General features: G+C 39.3%; 1 protein-coding gene across 1 annotated transcript in view; it reads right to left on the bottom strand.

Annotated features, from left to right (window-relative positions):
• Positions 1-16,219, bottom strand: part of IL1RAPL2 (interleukin 1 receptor accessory protein like 2) — a 650,308-nt gene that overhangs the window by 593,874 nt on the left and 40,215 nt on the right. The window contains exon 2 of the mRNA XM_059156822.1: positions 10,652-10,838. Coding sequence (XP_059012805.1) covers positions 10,652-10,838 — 187 coding nt within the window. The remainder of the gene's footprint in view (positions 1-10,651; positions 10,839-16,219) is intronic.

Raw genomic sequence — 16,219 nt, 5'->3', positions numbered from 1 at the left:
CCCAATGTTTATAGCAGTAATGGCCACGGTCGCCAGACTGTGGAAAGAACCAAGATGCCCTTCAATGGACGAATGGATAAGGAAGATGCGGTCCATATACACTACGGAGTAGTATGCCTCCATCAGAAAGGACGAATACCCAACTTTTGTAGCAACATGGACGGGACTGGAAGTGATTATGCTGAGTGAAATAAGTCAAGCAGAGAGAATCAATTTTCATATGGTTTCACTTATTTGTGGAGCATAACAAATAACATGGAGGACACAGGGAGATGGAGAGGAGAAGTGAGTTGAGGGAAATTGGAAGGGGATGTGAACCATGAGAGACTATGGACTCTGAAAAACAATCTGAGGGTTTTGAAGGGGCAGGGGGTGGGAGGTTGGGGGAGCCAGGTGATGCTTATTGAGGAGGGCATGTATTGCATGGAGCACTGGGTATGGTGCCAAAACAATGAATTCTGTTTCGTTGAAAAGAATTTTTTTTTTAAAAATGTAAAGAAAAGAAAAGGAGAAATGGGTTCCATTATACAAGCAAATCACTTGACTTCTTTGAATTTCAGTTTTGTCATATATGAGAAATAAGTTGTGCTAGATGTAGTCTAAAGTCCCAATGGTATAATTTCTTCTACTTAGTTCCAATTTGATCTTAAGAAAAATCTTTTTCTCGTCCACTTGAGTCCCTCTGGACACTTAGAGTCATTAAAGAGATCTTCAGAAGGATTTCAGAAACTGTTTCTGAAACAACAATTTTGAGAGCATTCTTTTTGTGTTAGTGATGTGAGTGTATAAAATGCATAAGAGATACATTTCACAGAGCAATCCAAGTCACTGTTGTTATTAAGAACATGCATAATGGGCACCTGGGTGGCTCAGTGGGTTAAGCCTCTGCCTTCGGCTCAGGTCCTGATCTCAGGGTCCTGGGATTGAGCCCCGCATCAGGCTCTCTACTCAGCGGGGAGCCTGTTTCTCCCTCTCTCTGCCTCCTTCTGCTCTGCCTACTTGTGATCTCCCCCTCTGTGTCAAATAAATCAATAAGATCTTTAAAGAAAAAGAACATGTATGAGAAGTCAGAAGTACAGGATTTGAACTTCTAATCAGTCGTGTGTTAGCCAAGTGTCCCTCTGTAAACTATTTCAGTTTCCTTGTTTGTAAAAAGATGATGGTAACAGTCACCAATAAGTAGCCTCACCTCTTTTTGCTAATTTATGGAGTTCAGATAGAGGAGAGAGAGAGCCCCCTTCCACACATCCCTTACATTCCATCGACAACCAGGCTTGACTTAGTCAGCCTTCTTTAGGTAAAAAATTAAATGTTGCATTTTATAGAAAAGTAGACTAGCACTTGGAAATTGATCATGCAGCATGCATACTTTTTACTGTTAAGTACTGGTGATAATATATTGTACACCTCTAAATTTAGATGTACACCAGAATGAAGTCTGGGCAAGTGTCTTTACATTGGGTAGGTGGAACAAAATCACTTTACACTTAGCCTGATAGGGCACATAGAGACTTTAAAGCCAGCAGGGAAGATTATTAAACTATTGAGTAGAAAAACATTTTCCCATTACATCAATACATTTTTTTTTCAAGGATATACTTTGAAACTGTGGGAAGCAGTTAAGAAAACACTTGGGAGGGGTGTCTGGGTGGCTCAGTGGGTTAAAGCCTCTGCATCTGGCTCTGGTCATGACCTCAGGGTCCTGGGATGAAGCCCCGCACCATGCTCTCTGCTCGGCGGGGAAACTGCTTCCTCCCTCTCTCTCTGCCTGCCTCTCTGCCTACTTGTGATCTCTGTCTGTCAAATAAATAAAATCTTTAAAAATAAAAAAGAAAGAAAAAAAGTATGAGGAATGGAAATGCATTTTAGGAAAAAAAAAAAGAAAGAAAGCACTTGGGAGCTTTAGGAACTCTTTGGGGTTTAGCTTTTTCTTTTGATCCATTAGTATAGTACAATGACTAAAAGAATGGGCCCAGTAGCCAAAATGCAAGTCATAAACTGTTGTGTGACTTTTGTCAAGGCACTTAATTTATCGGAGTCTCCAGTCACTTCTGGAAAATGGGGATAATAATAATACCTACCTAATACAGTAGTTCTAGAGACTGAGTTAATCAAGGCACTTAAAACGGCATATAAACTGGCATATAGGGAGCACTCGATGTTAGTTATTATTGTGATTAATATTTGTCAATTGTAAAATGCTATAGAAATCTTTGCCCACGCAGAGCTAGAAAAGCTATTTGCTTCACCATTTATTTCTAAGAACGGTGCTTAGCATTTCCCAGGGAAGAAATTGCTTTGCTATACAACGATGATAGTGAGGAATAGAGATGTGAAGAAAGAAGAAAGAATTTAGTAGAAAAATTAGATGAGATAGTTGAATATATAAGAAAAGGAAAAAGTTGATGACCCAGATTTTACTCCTAGGTGCTAACTCTGGAGCTGATCAATTTTCCTTTTTCAAATATAAAATTAAAATAAAACATTCTTCTATCTTCTCACAGGCTTTTCTGCATCAGTGTTTCCTGTGACCAAAGCTAGGTTTAACTCCAGGATCACTGCAGGAAAGAGTAGTGATTAAAAAATTGGACTCTGGGGGAGGAGTCAAGATGGCGGAGAAGTAGCAAGCTGAGACTGCTTCAGCTAGCCGGAGATCAGCTAGATAGCTTATCTAAAGATTGCAAACACCTGAAAATCCATCGGCAGATCGAAGAGAAGAAGAACAGCAATTCTGGAAACAGAAAAACAACCACTTTCTGAAAGGTAGGACCGGCGGAGAAGTGAATCCAAAGCGACGGGAAGATAGACCCCGGGGGGAGGGGCCGGCTCCCGGCAAGCGGCGGAGCAACCGCGCACAAAATCAGGACTTTTAAAAGTCTGTTCCGCGGAGGGACATCGCTCCAGAGGCTAAACCGGAGCGAAGCCCACGCGGGGTCAGCGTGGCCTCAGGTCCCGCAGGGTCACAGAAGGATCGGGGGTGTCTGAGTGTCGCAGAGCTTGCGGGTATTGGAACGGGAAAGCCGGCTACAGAGACAGAGCCGACAGTAAGCTCGCAGCTCCGTGTTACCTTGAACCGGTCGCAGGCTCGGTGAGCTCGGAGCGCGGCCGGAGGTCAGGCAGACGGGAGTAACTGGGCGCTGTTCTCTGAGGGCGCACTGAGGAGTGGGGCCCTGGGCTCTCGGCTCCTCCGGGCCGGAGACCAGGAGGCCGCCATTTGTATTCCCGTCCTCTGGAACTCTACGGAAAGCGCTCAGGGAACAAAAGCTCCTGAAAGCAAACCCGAGCGGATTACTCACCCCGGCCCCGGGTAAGGGCGGTGTAATTCCGCCTGGGGCAAAGACACTTGAAAATCACTACAACAGGCCCCTCCCCCAGAAGATCAACAAGAAATCCAGCCTAGACCAAGCTCACCTACCAAGGAGTGCGGTTTCAATACCAAGGAGAGCAGCAGAATTCCAGAGGAGGAGAAAGCCAAGCACGGAACTCATGGCTTTTTTCCTGTGATTTTTTTTAGTCTTGCAGTTAATTTAATTTTTTCTTTTTCATTTTTTTTTTTTTTTTTCTCGCCTTCGGGTAAAATTTTTTTTTTTTTTTAACTGTTACCTTTTTCTTTTTTAACGATTTTTTACTAGTTTATCTAATATATATATATATTTTTTTACATTTTTCTTAGGTGTTTTCTTTTTTAAAAAAAAAATTCTTTTCTTTTTTTTTTTTTTTTTTCTTTTTTCTTTCTTCCTTTTTGAACCTCTTTTTTTACCCTTTCTCCCCACTCACGATTTTGGATCTCTTCTAATTTGGCTAAAGCATATTTTCCTGGGGTTGTTGCCACCCTTTTAGTATTTTACTTGCCCCTTCATTTACTCTTATCTGGACAAAATGACAAGACGTAAAAATTCACCACAAAAAAAAGAACAAGAGGCAGTACCGAAGGCTAGGGACCTAATCAATACAGACATCGGTAATATGTCAGATCTAGAGTTCAGAATGACAATTCTCAAGGTTCTAGCCGGGCTCGAAAAAGGCATGGAAGATATTAGAGAAACCCTCTCGAGAGATATAAAAGCCCTTTCTGGAGAAATAAAAGAACTAAAATCTAACCAAGTTGAAATCAAAAAAGCTATTAATGAGGTGCAATCAAAAATGGAGGCTCTCACTGCTAGGATAAATGAGGCAGAAGAAAGAATTAGTGATATAGAAGACCAAATGACAGAGAATAAAGAAGCTGATCAAAAGAGGGACAAACAGCTACTGGACCACGAGGGGAGAATTCGAGAAATAAGTGACACCATAAGACGAAACAACATTAGAATAATTGGGATTCCAGAAGAAGAAGAAAGTGAGAGGGGAGCAGAAGGTATACTGGAGAGAATTATTGGGGAGAATTTCCCCAATATGGCAAAGGGAACAAGCATCAAAATTCAGGAGGTTCAGAGAATGCCCCTCAAAATAAATAAGAATAGGCCCACACCCCGTCACATAATAGTAAAATTTACAAGTCTCAATGACAAAGAGAAAATCCTGAAAGCAGCCCGGGAAAAGAAGTCTGTAACATACAATGGTAAAAATATTAGATTGGCAGCTGACTTATCCACAGAGACCTGGCAGGCCAGAAAGAGCTGGCATGATATTTTCAGAGCACTAAACGAGAAAAACATGCAGCCAAGAATACTATATCCAGCTAGGCTATCATTGAAAATAGAAGGAGAGATTAAAAGCTTCCAGGACAAACAACAACTGAAAGAATTTGCAAATACCAAACCAGCTCTACAGGAAATATTGAAAGGGGTCCTCTAAGCAAAGAGAGAGCCTACAAGTGGTAGATCAGAAAGGAACAGAGACCATATACAGTAACAGTCACCTTACAGGCAATACAATGGCACTAAATTCATATCTCTCAATAGTTACCCTGAATGTGAATGGGCTAAATGCCCCTGTCAAAAGACACAGGGTATCAGAATGGATAAAAAAACAAAACCCATCTATATGTTGCCTCCAAGAAACACATTTTAAGCCCGAAGACACCTCCAGATTTAAAGTGAGGGGGTGGAAAAGAATTTACCATGCTAATGGACATCAGAAGAAAGCAGGAGTGGCAATCCTTATATCAGATCAATTAGATTTTAAGCCAAAGACTGTAATAAGAGATGAGGAAGGACACTATATCATACTCAAAGGGTCTGTCCAACAAGAAGATTTAACAATTTTAAATATCTATGCCCCCAACGTGGGAGCAGCCAACTATATAAACCAATTAATAACAAAATCAAAGAAACACATAAACAACAATACAATAATAGTAGGGGACTTTAATATTCCCCTCACTGAAATGGACAGGTCATCCAAGCAAAAGATCAGCAAGGAAATAAAGGCCTTAAATGACACACTGGACCAGATGGACATCACAGATATATTCAGAATATTTCATCCCAAAGCAACAGAATACACATTCTTCTCTAGTGCACATGGTACATTCTCCAGAATAGATCACATCCTCGGTCCTAAATCAGGACTCAACCGGTATCAAAAGATTGGGATCATTCCCTGCATATTTTCAGACCACAATGCTCTAAAGCTAGAACTCAACCACAAAAGGAAGTTTGGAAAGAACCCAAATACATGGAGACTAAAGAGTATCCTTCTAAAGAATGAATGGGTCAACCGGGAAATTAAAGAAGAATTGAAAAAAATCATGGAAACAAATGATAATGAAAATACAACGGTTCAAAATCTGTGGGACACAACAAAGGCAGTCCTGAGAGGAAAATATATAGCGGTACAAGCCTTTCTCAAGAAACAAGAAAGGTCTCAGGTACACAACCTAACCCTACACCTAAAGGAGCTGGAGAAGGAACAAGAAAGAAACCCTAAGCCCAGCAGGAGAAGAGAAATCATAAAGATCAGAGCAGAAATCAATGAAATAGAAACCAAAAAAACAATAGAACAAATCAACGAAACTAGGAGCTGGTTCTTTGAAAGAATTAATAAAATTGATAAACCCCTGGCCCGACTTATCAAAAAGAAAAGAGAAAGGACCCAAATAAATAAAATCATGAATGAAAGAGGAGAGATCACAACTAACACCAAGGAAATACAAACTATTATAAGAACATACTATGAGCAACTCTACGGCAATAAATTTGACAATCTGGAAGAAATGGATGCATTCCTAGAAACATATAAACTACCACAACTGAACCATGAAGAAATAGAAAGCCTGAACAGACCCATAACCAGTAAGGAGATTGAAACAGTCATTAAAAATCTCCAAACAAACAAAAGCCCAGGGCCAGACGGCTTCCCGGGGGAATTCTACCAAACATTTAAAGAAGAACTAATTCCTATTCTCCTGAAACTGTTCCAAAAAATAGAAATGGAAGGAAAACTTCCAAACTCATTTTATGAGGCCAGCATCACCTTGATCCCAAAACCAGACAAGGATCCCACCAAAAAAGAGAGCTATAGACCGATATCCTTGATGAACACAGATGCGAAAATACTCAACAAAATACTAGCCAATCGGATTCAACAGTACATTAAAAAGATTATTCACCACGACCAAGTGGGATTTATTCCAGGGCTGCAAGGTTGGTTCAACATCCGCAAATCAGTCAATGTGATACAACACATCAATAAAAGTAAGAACAAGAACCATATGATACTCTCAATAGATGCTGAAAAAGCATTTGACAAAGTACAACATCCCTTCCTGATCAAAACTCTTCAAAGTGTAGGGATAGAGGGCACATACCTCAATATCATCAAAGCCATCTATGAAAAACCCACCGCAAATATCATTCTCAATGGAGAAAAACTGAAAGCTTTTCCGCTAAGGTCAGGAACACGGCAGGGATGTCCATTATCACCACTGCTATTCAACATCGTACTAGAGGTCCTAGCCTCAGCAATCAGACAACAAAAGGAAATTAAAGGCATCCAAATCGGCAAAGAAGAAGTCAAATTATCACTCTTCGCAGATGATATGATACTATATGTGGAAAACCCAAAAGACTCCACTCCAAAACTGCTAGAACTTATACAGGAATTCAGTAAAGTGTCAGGATATAAAATCAATGCACAGAAATCAGTTGCATTTCTCTACACCAACAGCAAGACAGAAGAAAGAGATATTAAGGAGTCAATCCCATTTACAATTGCATCCAAAACCATAAGATACCTAGGAATAAACCTAACCAAAGAGACACAGAATCTATACTCAGAAAACTATAAAGTACTCATGAAAGAAATTGAGGAAGACACAAAGAAATGGAAAAATGTTCCATGCTCCTGGATTGGAAGAATAAATATTGTGAAAATGTCTATGCTACCTAAAGCAATCTACACATTTAATGCAATTCCTATCAAAGTACCATCCATCTTTTTCAAAGAAATGGAACAAATAATTCTAAAATTTATATGGAACCAGAAAAGACCTCGAATAGCCAAAGGGATATTGAAAAAGAAAGCCAACGTTGGTGGCATCACAATTCCGGACTTCAAGCTCTATTACAAAGCTGTCATCATCAAGACATCATGGTACTGGCACAAAAACAGACACATAGATCAATGGAACAGAATAGAGAGCCCAGAAATAGACCCTCAACTCTATGGTCAACTAATCTTCGACAAAGCAGGAAAGAATGTCCAATGGAAAAAAGACAGCCTTTTCAATAAATGGTGCTGGGAAAATTGGACAGCCACATGCAGAAAAATGAAATTGGACCATTTCCTTACACCACACACAAAAATAGACTCAAAATGGATGAAGGACCTCAATGTACGAAAGGAATCCATCAAAATCCTTGAGGAGAACACGGGCAGCAACCTCTTCGACCTCTGCCGCAGCAACATCTTCCTAGGAACAACGCAAAAGGCAAGGGAAGCAAGGGAAAAAATGAACTACTGGGATTTCATCAAGATCAAAAGCTTTTGCACAGCAAAGGAAACAGTTAACAAAATCAAAAGACAACTGACAGAATGGGAGAAGATATTTGCAAACGACATATCAGATAAAGGACTAGTGTCCAGAATCTATAAAGAACTTAGCAAACTCAACACCCAAAGAACAAATAATCCAATCAAGAAATGGGCAGAAGACATGAACAGACATTTCTGCAAAGAAGACATCCAGATGGCCAACAGACACATGAAAAAGTGCTCCATATCACTTGGCATCAGGGAAATACAAATCAAAACCACAATGAGATATCACCTCACACCAGTCAGAATGGCTAAAATCAACAAGTCAGGAAATGACAGATGCTGGCGAGGATGTGGAGAAAGGGGAACCCTCCTACACTGTTGGTGGGAATGCAAGCTGGTGCAGCCACTCTGGAAAACAGCATGGAGGTTCCTCAAAATGTTGAAAATAGAACTGCCCTATGACCCAGCAATTGCACTATTGGGTATTTACCCTAAAGATACAAATGTAGTGATCCAAAGGGACACATGCACCCGAATGTTTATAGCAGCAATGTCCACAATAGCCAAACTATGGAAAGAACCTAGATGTCCATCAACAGATGAATGGATAAAGAAGATGTGGTATATATACACAATGGAATACTATGCAGCCATCAAAAGAAATGAAATCTTGCCATTTGCAACAACATGGATGGAACTAGAGCGTATCATGCTTAGCGAAATAAGTCAAGCAGAGAAAGACAACTATCATATGATCTCCCTGATATGAGGAAGTGGTGATGCAACATGGAGGCTTAAGTGGGTAGAAGAATAAATGAAACAAGATGGGATTGGGAGGGAGACAAACCATAAGTGACTCTTAATCTCACAAAACAAACTGAGGGTTGCCGGGGGGAGGGGGTTGGGGAGAAGGGGGTGGGATTATGGACATTGGGGAGGGTATGTGATTTGGTGAGTGCTGTGAAGTGTGTAAACCTGGTGATTCACAGACCTGGGGATAAAAATATATGTATATAAAAAATATATGTTTATAAAAAATAAAAAATAAAAAAAATAAAAAAAAAAAAAAAAATTGGACTCTGGAATAGCAAACACTGCCTTGAACACAGAACCAGGTCTTGTTAGCTGAGTAGCTTTGTACAACTTTCTACATCCCTCTGAGCCTTAATATTTTTTCTATAAATGAGGATAATAACATCCCCACAAAGATTTTCATTGAGACATAAACTGAGATAATACAGAGACCAAGCTTAGCACAGTGAATGGCATATAGTGAGTGCTTTAAAACTGAGAAGACTGATGATAATTGCATGGAGGACCCCACTAAATTATAGACAGTTATATTAATGAATAATTATCATCATATGTTCCTTTTTATCAGTCAGAATATTATCTTTATCAAGAAAGAAAAGGAAGGAAAATTCACATAGAGACTTGAGGTCCCAGGTCACAGCATGCTTTTGGTGTCCACTGGTAAGTTCCCCTAGGCATGAAGATGGAGAGGCTTCCAAATATAAAAACACATGACAACTGTAAGAGTTAGGGTTTAGGCCTCCCTGGAAACTAAGAATCTGTCATATCCTATAGAAACAATCTGTTCCTTCTTTTATGTGTGTTTGAGTCCAACAATGTACACAACACCTGTGCAGAAAACCCCCTTGGTTACCTCTGACTATAACATGTAAACATACAAATACCATGTGTCTACTACCATGGCTCAGAGCTGGCAGAGAGGACACAGTTGTCTTACAGAACCACAGGGCCCCAGGCTACCAACCAGAATGTCACAGCTAAAAGGCTGTGTGGTTACTTCTCTACTTCTTCCCATAGATCTAACCTCTGCCCTGTCTGACCTATTCTGTGCCTGGGGAATCTGAAGACTATTGATTCTATCTCCTGATTTTGCCCTCTGACTTTTGCTTAATTTTCCCTCGGTGCTAGGAGGAAATCAGAAGGCAGGAGCTAAGAGGGGTTAGGGTGTTTATCCTGCTCAATTCCTTTATCTGCCATAGTTCATATGTTCTTTTAAGGCCACAGCTCTTGTCAGGTCCACTCTGTTATTGCCAGTTTCCAGTGACACTGCTCTTTCTCATTGTCTTTGTAGACCTAGGAGTGGTAATTTATAGCTTCCTTCCCTGTTGGGACTATTACTTGTACTTGTAATAATGGGCCTTTGCTCCTAACAATAAATAATATTTCTATGTCCCTCAAATACATTCTTTCATGTGTTACTTAAATCTTTATTTTTCTTCTCACTTGCTTTCATAAGTTTGAGTGGAGGGAGTTTTTACTTATTTTTAGCAGTTGTAGAAGATGGGATTGTATGTGACACCTGCTGATGGAAGTCATTAAAACGAGTACTATAGGGGTGCCTGGGTGGCTCAGTGGGTTAAGCCCCTGCCTTTGGCTCAGGTCATGATCTCGGGGTCCTGGGACCGAGCCCTGCATCGGGCTCTCTGCTCAGCAGGGAGCCTGCTTCCTCCTCTCTCTCTGACTGCTTCTCTGCTTGTGATCTCTCTGTCAAATAAATAAATAGAATCTTTTTTTAAAAAAAATGAGTACTATATAAAAGTCATACCCCTGAGTGTGGGTTTGTTCATTTTTATATGAAATATCTGATACCAAAAACTAGAAATAAAATCTCTCCCTTTTTCTATCCCAAGCCAGCTAGTGACTTAAGGTTAAAAAAAAAAAAAAAAAAAAGGCAATTGACACCATGTTGAGTTACCTTGTACCACACAACATCAGGCTCCTGATCGGACTTTTTAAAGTCATCCATGTCTGGGCAGGAGATCTCCTTTCTTTTAGTGACTTCAGATTTTTCTAAATAGCGTATTCTGCTATTGTAGCACAGGCCTGATTCATTCTCTGCAACAGTCAAGGACATTGACACCTTCATGCAATACGTCGAGTTTCTGTAGGAACGAGAAATAGCAAAACAGCTTTACTGGGTGTTTAAAACTTTATAAGCTATATATTTCAAGATGTTTACCTTTCCATATAGGACTTTGCCTAGAAATCAGAAACAACATCAAAACAACACAGAACAATTTTCCATTTCAACTGACAGGAAGATATAAAACAAAATGCCTCTGACCATCAAGTTGCTACATAGAACAGCTGTACCCATCTTATAAACTGTAAGACACTTGACTTCTTTCCCACATTGTCACACTGAAGATCTGATAGTGAAAACTTATAAGAAAGTCTGTAATTAGAGCTATAGTTTTTTCTGCCCTGTCCCTATGGCAAGTCCCTTCAAAGGTATTACAAGAGTTGTTTGATTTGTCATTGGTTTCAAACCCAACATTTACTTTTTAAAGATACATACCCCAAACCAGATCAACATACAGAATATACTTGTTAACTTAAATAGCGTTTTAAATTGTTTACTGAGATATGTCAGGGATCAAATTCTGGGTTCCTACAAAGAACAAATCCTAGTAGAATAATGTTGGTCTAGATTAATTGTATCCACCAACATTAGCATTATAAAGGAATTTCAACATTGAATTTTACCATAAGGCACTTTAGAAGTTGAGCATTAATTGGCTAACTCACGATGTAAGGGTATTTATGGAGTTCAATCCTGCTTTCATTACCTTACGTATGCCCCATGATTTTTCCTTATACTGACTAGGCTGCAGAACGTATCAATCACACAAAAGAAAACTGGAAAGTATGAGGAAGAGAGCAGAAGCACCTGGTAAGACTTAGAAGAAAGTCAATTATAAATCTTTTAGTGGGACATGTCAGGATATCTGTTCTAAACATCAAGGGATACCTGCTATTACAAAAACCAAGTGCCAGGGGCACTTCAAAACCAAGTGTTTTTATAGCCAAGGGATAGCAATCCTGAAAGATGGGATTAGCATGCCAGCCAATAATTCAAGACGACCTCAATAATTGTCGATATTCATACTATTTACTCATTGAAATTCCACAATATGCCAGATACACAAAATGCCTAAGTGCAGAAGGTCACTGCCCATTGGGTTTACAAACGGAGTCAATCAAAATGACTACCACTCAAATTTCTAGTGACATTAATTACTGGCAAGTACTTCTGACTACACCCATGTCTGTGTCATCTGAGTAGGATACTATCAAAGTACTCCCGTTCTAATGTTCAGATGCAACCCCATTACATAATGAAAATTGTGAGCTATTGCTTTTAGCTCACAATTTTATTGTCTCTTCCTCAGTGTAGGTTCCTAGATCCTAGGGATATGCCCACTGGGGATCAAATATAAGACCATTTAATTCTCTTGTTAGATGTCTGACAGCCCCTCTAAAAACCATGAAGCTAAAAACCACCAGAATAAGAAAAACAAAACAAAACAAAACAAAAATAGTCTAGGCAAGAGGATAAACTTTGGTGCAATTTGGTTCTTCTTGACCCAACCTTCAGTACTCTTGTGCTAAACATTTCCATGTATGTCTCCATGCTTCCTTTGAGGTCCTCCTACATAATCTGGCCTGTCATAATACTGTCCTTTACTTTTGGATACAGTCACAATGGCATTCCCTCTGTTCCTTATATATACTATACCACTTTGAGCTATGGGCTTGTACACTTGTGCTTCTCTCCAACCTTCTATCATTTATTTGTTAAATGTAAGCATGGATTTTTTTGCTTTTGTTCATCATTCTATCCCTGAGATCTAAATGAATAAACAGCAGATGTTCAGTAAATGCTAGTTGATTAGAAGAGAGGGCATCAAAGTATGTTGATTGATGAGACATGTCCTCTCTGTTTTACTTTTGCATCAATCCCCTCATGATACTAACCTCCCTTCCTCATTCTACAGATTCAGGTATTTGGCTGGTCAAATGTCACATTCCTTGTTTAAATATGATTCAGGATAATTTTGTAGGTATACTTGTACCACAAAGATAAGGATTAGTCACGTTTTATGCATCAGCATATTAACAAAGAAAGAATATACTAGTTACAAGTAAGAGACAAGGAGGACTAAGGTAGGAATAGGAAATGGAGGGAAGATAGATGGTCACAGTTTTTTTTAAAGGTATTGAACACAGAAGAAAGAATTACCTCTTGGATTTACAAAGTATTCTGAATAGTTCTTAATGTTACAGACTCCTCATATCTGCTCTATGGTATTCATCCCTACAGATGAAAGAGAATTACTTGTTAAATACCTTCCCATTATTATGGTGTGCCATCAAGGAAAGAAAGCTATTGACTTGCAGTCTCAACAATAAAAAAAGACAGAATGTCCAGTGCCCTGAAAGAAGCTTACTATTCCAAATATATTTAGCCCTGGGGGGGGGGGGGGAAACATACTCTAAGTAAGGGACCAACATAATACAGTGGTTTCTTAACAAAGCACCAGCTTTGAACTAAGATCCACTGGGTTCAACTAGTTCTGTGTCCTTGAACAAATAATGTAAAATCTTTCAGTCTCAGTTTCTTCAGTTGACAAATGAGGATAAGAAAATCTTTATGGGGGCGCCTGGGTGGCTCAGTGGGTTAAGCCTCTACCTTCGGCTCAGGTCATGATCCCAGGGGCCTGGGATCGAGTCCCGCATGGGGCTCTCTGCTCAGCAGGAAGCCTGCTTCTCCTCATCTCTCTCTCTGTCTGTCTCTGCCTATTTGTGATCTCTCTCTCTGTCAAATAAATAAATAAAATCTTAAAAAAAAAAAAGAAAATCTTTATGGTGATTCCACTGGAGGTTGGAGACAGGAATTCCTTTCATTATGCAGCCATGAGCAAAAATATGTTTACCATTTTCAGTTGGAATGATTACAATAACTGACCTCTCTAGCCTGTTGTAACTATTAAGCAAAATAATATATATATATATATATATATATATATATATATATATATATAACTTATAATAGAGCATCTGGTACATAGTAGGTATTTGATAAATTGTGGTTAGAAATGTTATTACTATTAGGATTAGTTGTTACATATTACTAATAAATAATAATTATAATTTATATGTGATATAGTAATTACAATCAATAACCAGTATAATAAAAACAATACATTGGCAGCAATGGGTGAAGATGTGCCACTGGGTTAAGGGTGCTACTTTATAGGAAAGAGTCTAAAAGAGGTCAGTTGGGCAATAGGCCTAGTACCAGAGGGTCATGGAAGTCTGAAAGGATCAAAAAGATACACTGACATAGACACAAAATAGTGAATCAAAAGAAAATATCTAAGGCAGGGAGAAACTTCCAGTTTATATGAGCAGTAGCTACTTGGCAAAGGCCTGAAACTTGGAGGTCAAATTGTTAGCAAAAGTTTCACTAAAATTTCTGGGACTTTCTTAGACAAATGCCTTCTATAATAAAGCTCAGGCCTCTAGGTAAATTTTCGAGGGACAAAAAATAAGAGATGATCTTATGTGTTCCTTCCCCAAGCCCTCCAAATTATAAGCTATGCAGGTCACACCAAAAGCACCTTTATTATCTTGGGATGGGGATGAGGGTAGGAAACCCAACCTGGGAATGGCTGATGGATTGAAGGAGAAAATGTTTCAGTTTTCTCTAACTCTCATCCACAGATAACCTTAGGTTCAGTCTCTGCATGAATTCTTTCTTGCTCTGGTCTCCAGCATGTGAAAGGCTGTTGACAAATTGCTTGTTAACCCATGAACAAGCCCCAGTATAGAGTACTTGATGATGACCCAAGGTCTCTGGAACTTGAAGACAAGGCCAGGTATGAGTCCTACTGTCTCCATCACTGACCTGCGGATGGTATGACCAAGGCTGCCTGACAGTCTAAGACTCAGGTTCATTTTTATTAGCTGTGTAATCCAGCCCTGGCACAGTTCCCACTAATAATCTTGCATTATTTAGATTTTATTTAGAAAAATGCCCCAGGCCAGTTCTATTTAAAATGTTTCCTGCAACTGGGACCTAGAAATGTTACTTTTCTTTCATTAGGTACAATTAGAGCTGTGCCAGTTTGAGGAAGCAGACTGACAAGTGTGCAACAATGGGGCTTCTACTTATTTTCTAACCTCCCTTCACATCCTGAGGAGGACAAGGAGAATACTCAGGCTCAATATGAGCAAAGGGCCTATGCAGTGTTATTACAGAAGGGCACTTACAAATGTATACATTTCTAATCTTTTAAGTACTTCAGTATCTCTTATTTTACTTAATTCTGCCAGTAATACAGGAAACTGTGCAGGTTAAGTATCATCTACACTTTGCAGAGGAGTAAAATGTAGACAAAGAGAGGACAAATAATTCAGTTAAGCCCATATAACTGGTTAGTGGATTAGAACAACTGTTAGCTGTTAGCCCCTGGCTATTAGCCACGGCTACTCTCACAACTTGATGTTAATATGGGTTAACAACCAAACTAAATTGTGGTTATTCATACACACTTGGGGAAGCTCACAGGAAAAAAATGTAGATGTGTAAATATAACAGTTAAAGAATAATGTTAATAGGCACAGCACAAAATAATTTCCAAATTTATGAATAAACCTCACTTCCTATTCCAAAGTTTTCATGTTCATTACTTTAGGTCATAATTTATACTTTTTCCCAGAAGTATTTCTAAGGGAAATTGTTGATCAATCTTGGGTTCCCTGACAGGAAAAGTAAGATCCAGGATTCAAAACATACATGAAGAATCCAGGGGTCTTTTTCTAACTCCCATTTATACAATATGCTTATACTACAACAACTTAAGTTTTATTTCTGAATTTGAGTTTATGTAAATTTTTAATTTATTTTTATTTTTTAAGATCTTATTTATTTATTTGACAGAGAGAGAAATCACAAGTAGGCAGAGAGGCAGGCAGAGAGAGAGAGGAAAGGAAGCAGGCTCCCTGCTCAGCAAGAGAGAGAGAGGAAAGGAAGCAGGCTCCCTGCTCAGCAGAAAGCCTGATTCGGGGCTCGATCCCAGGACCCTGGGATCATTACCTGAGCCGAAGGCAGAGGCTTTAACCCACTGAGCCAGCCAGGCGCCCCATATGTAAATTGTTTATATCATCAGTACTGACTGATTTAAATGAAATTAAATAAATTAGGGAACTTTTTTCATATCTAAAAGCAGAAGCCAGGGTGCCTGGGTGGCTCAGTTGGAAAAGTGTCCCACTTGATTTCAGCTCAAGTCATGATCTCAGGGTTGGATTGAGCCCTGCCTTGGCCTCCATGCTCACAGAGTCTGTTTATCTCTCTCCCTCTGCTCCTCCTCCTCCTTTCTCTCATAAATAAATAAATAAATAAATAAACCCAGATAAAGTGCCTCAGGACATATTTGAAACTTTTCTAATTGGTTCCTTCAATTGTGTTATCCTCATT

This window comes from Mustela lutreola, chromosome X, assembly GCF_030435805.1.
Source record: "Mustela lutreola isolate mMusLut2 chromosome X, mMusLut2.pri, whole genome shotgun sequence".
Lineage (NCBI taxonomy): Eukaryota > Metazoa > Chordata > Mammalia > Carnivora > Mustelidae > Mustela > Mustela lutreola.
This window is presented reverse-complemented; position numbering and strand designations above follow the sequence as displayed.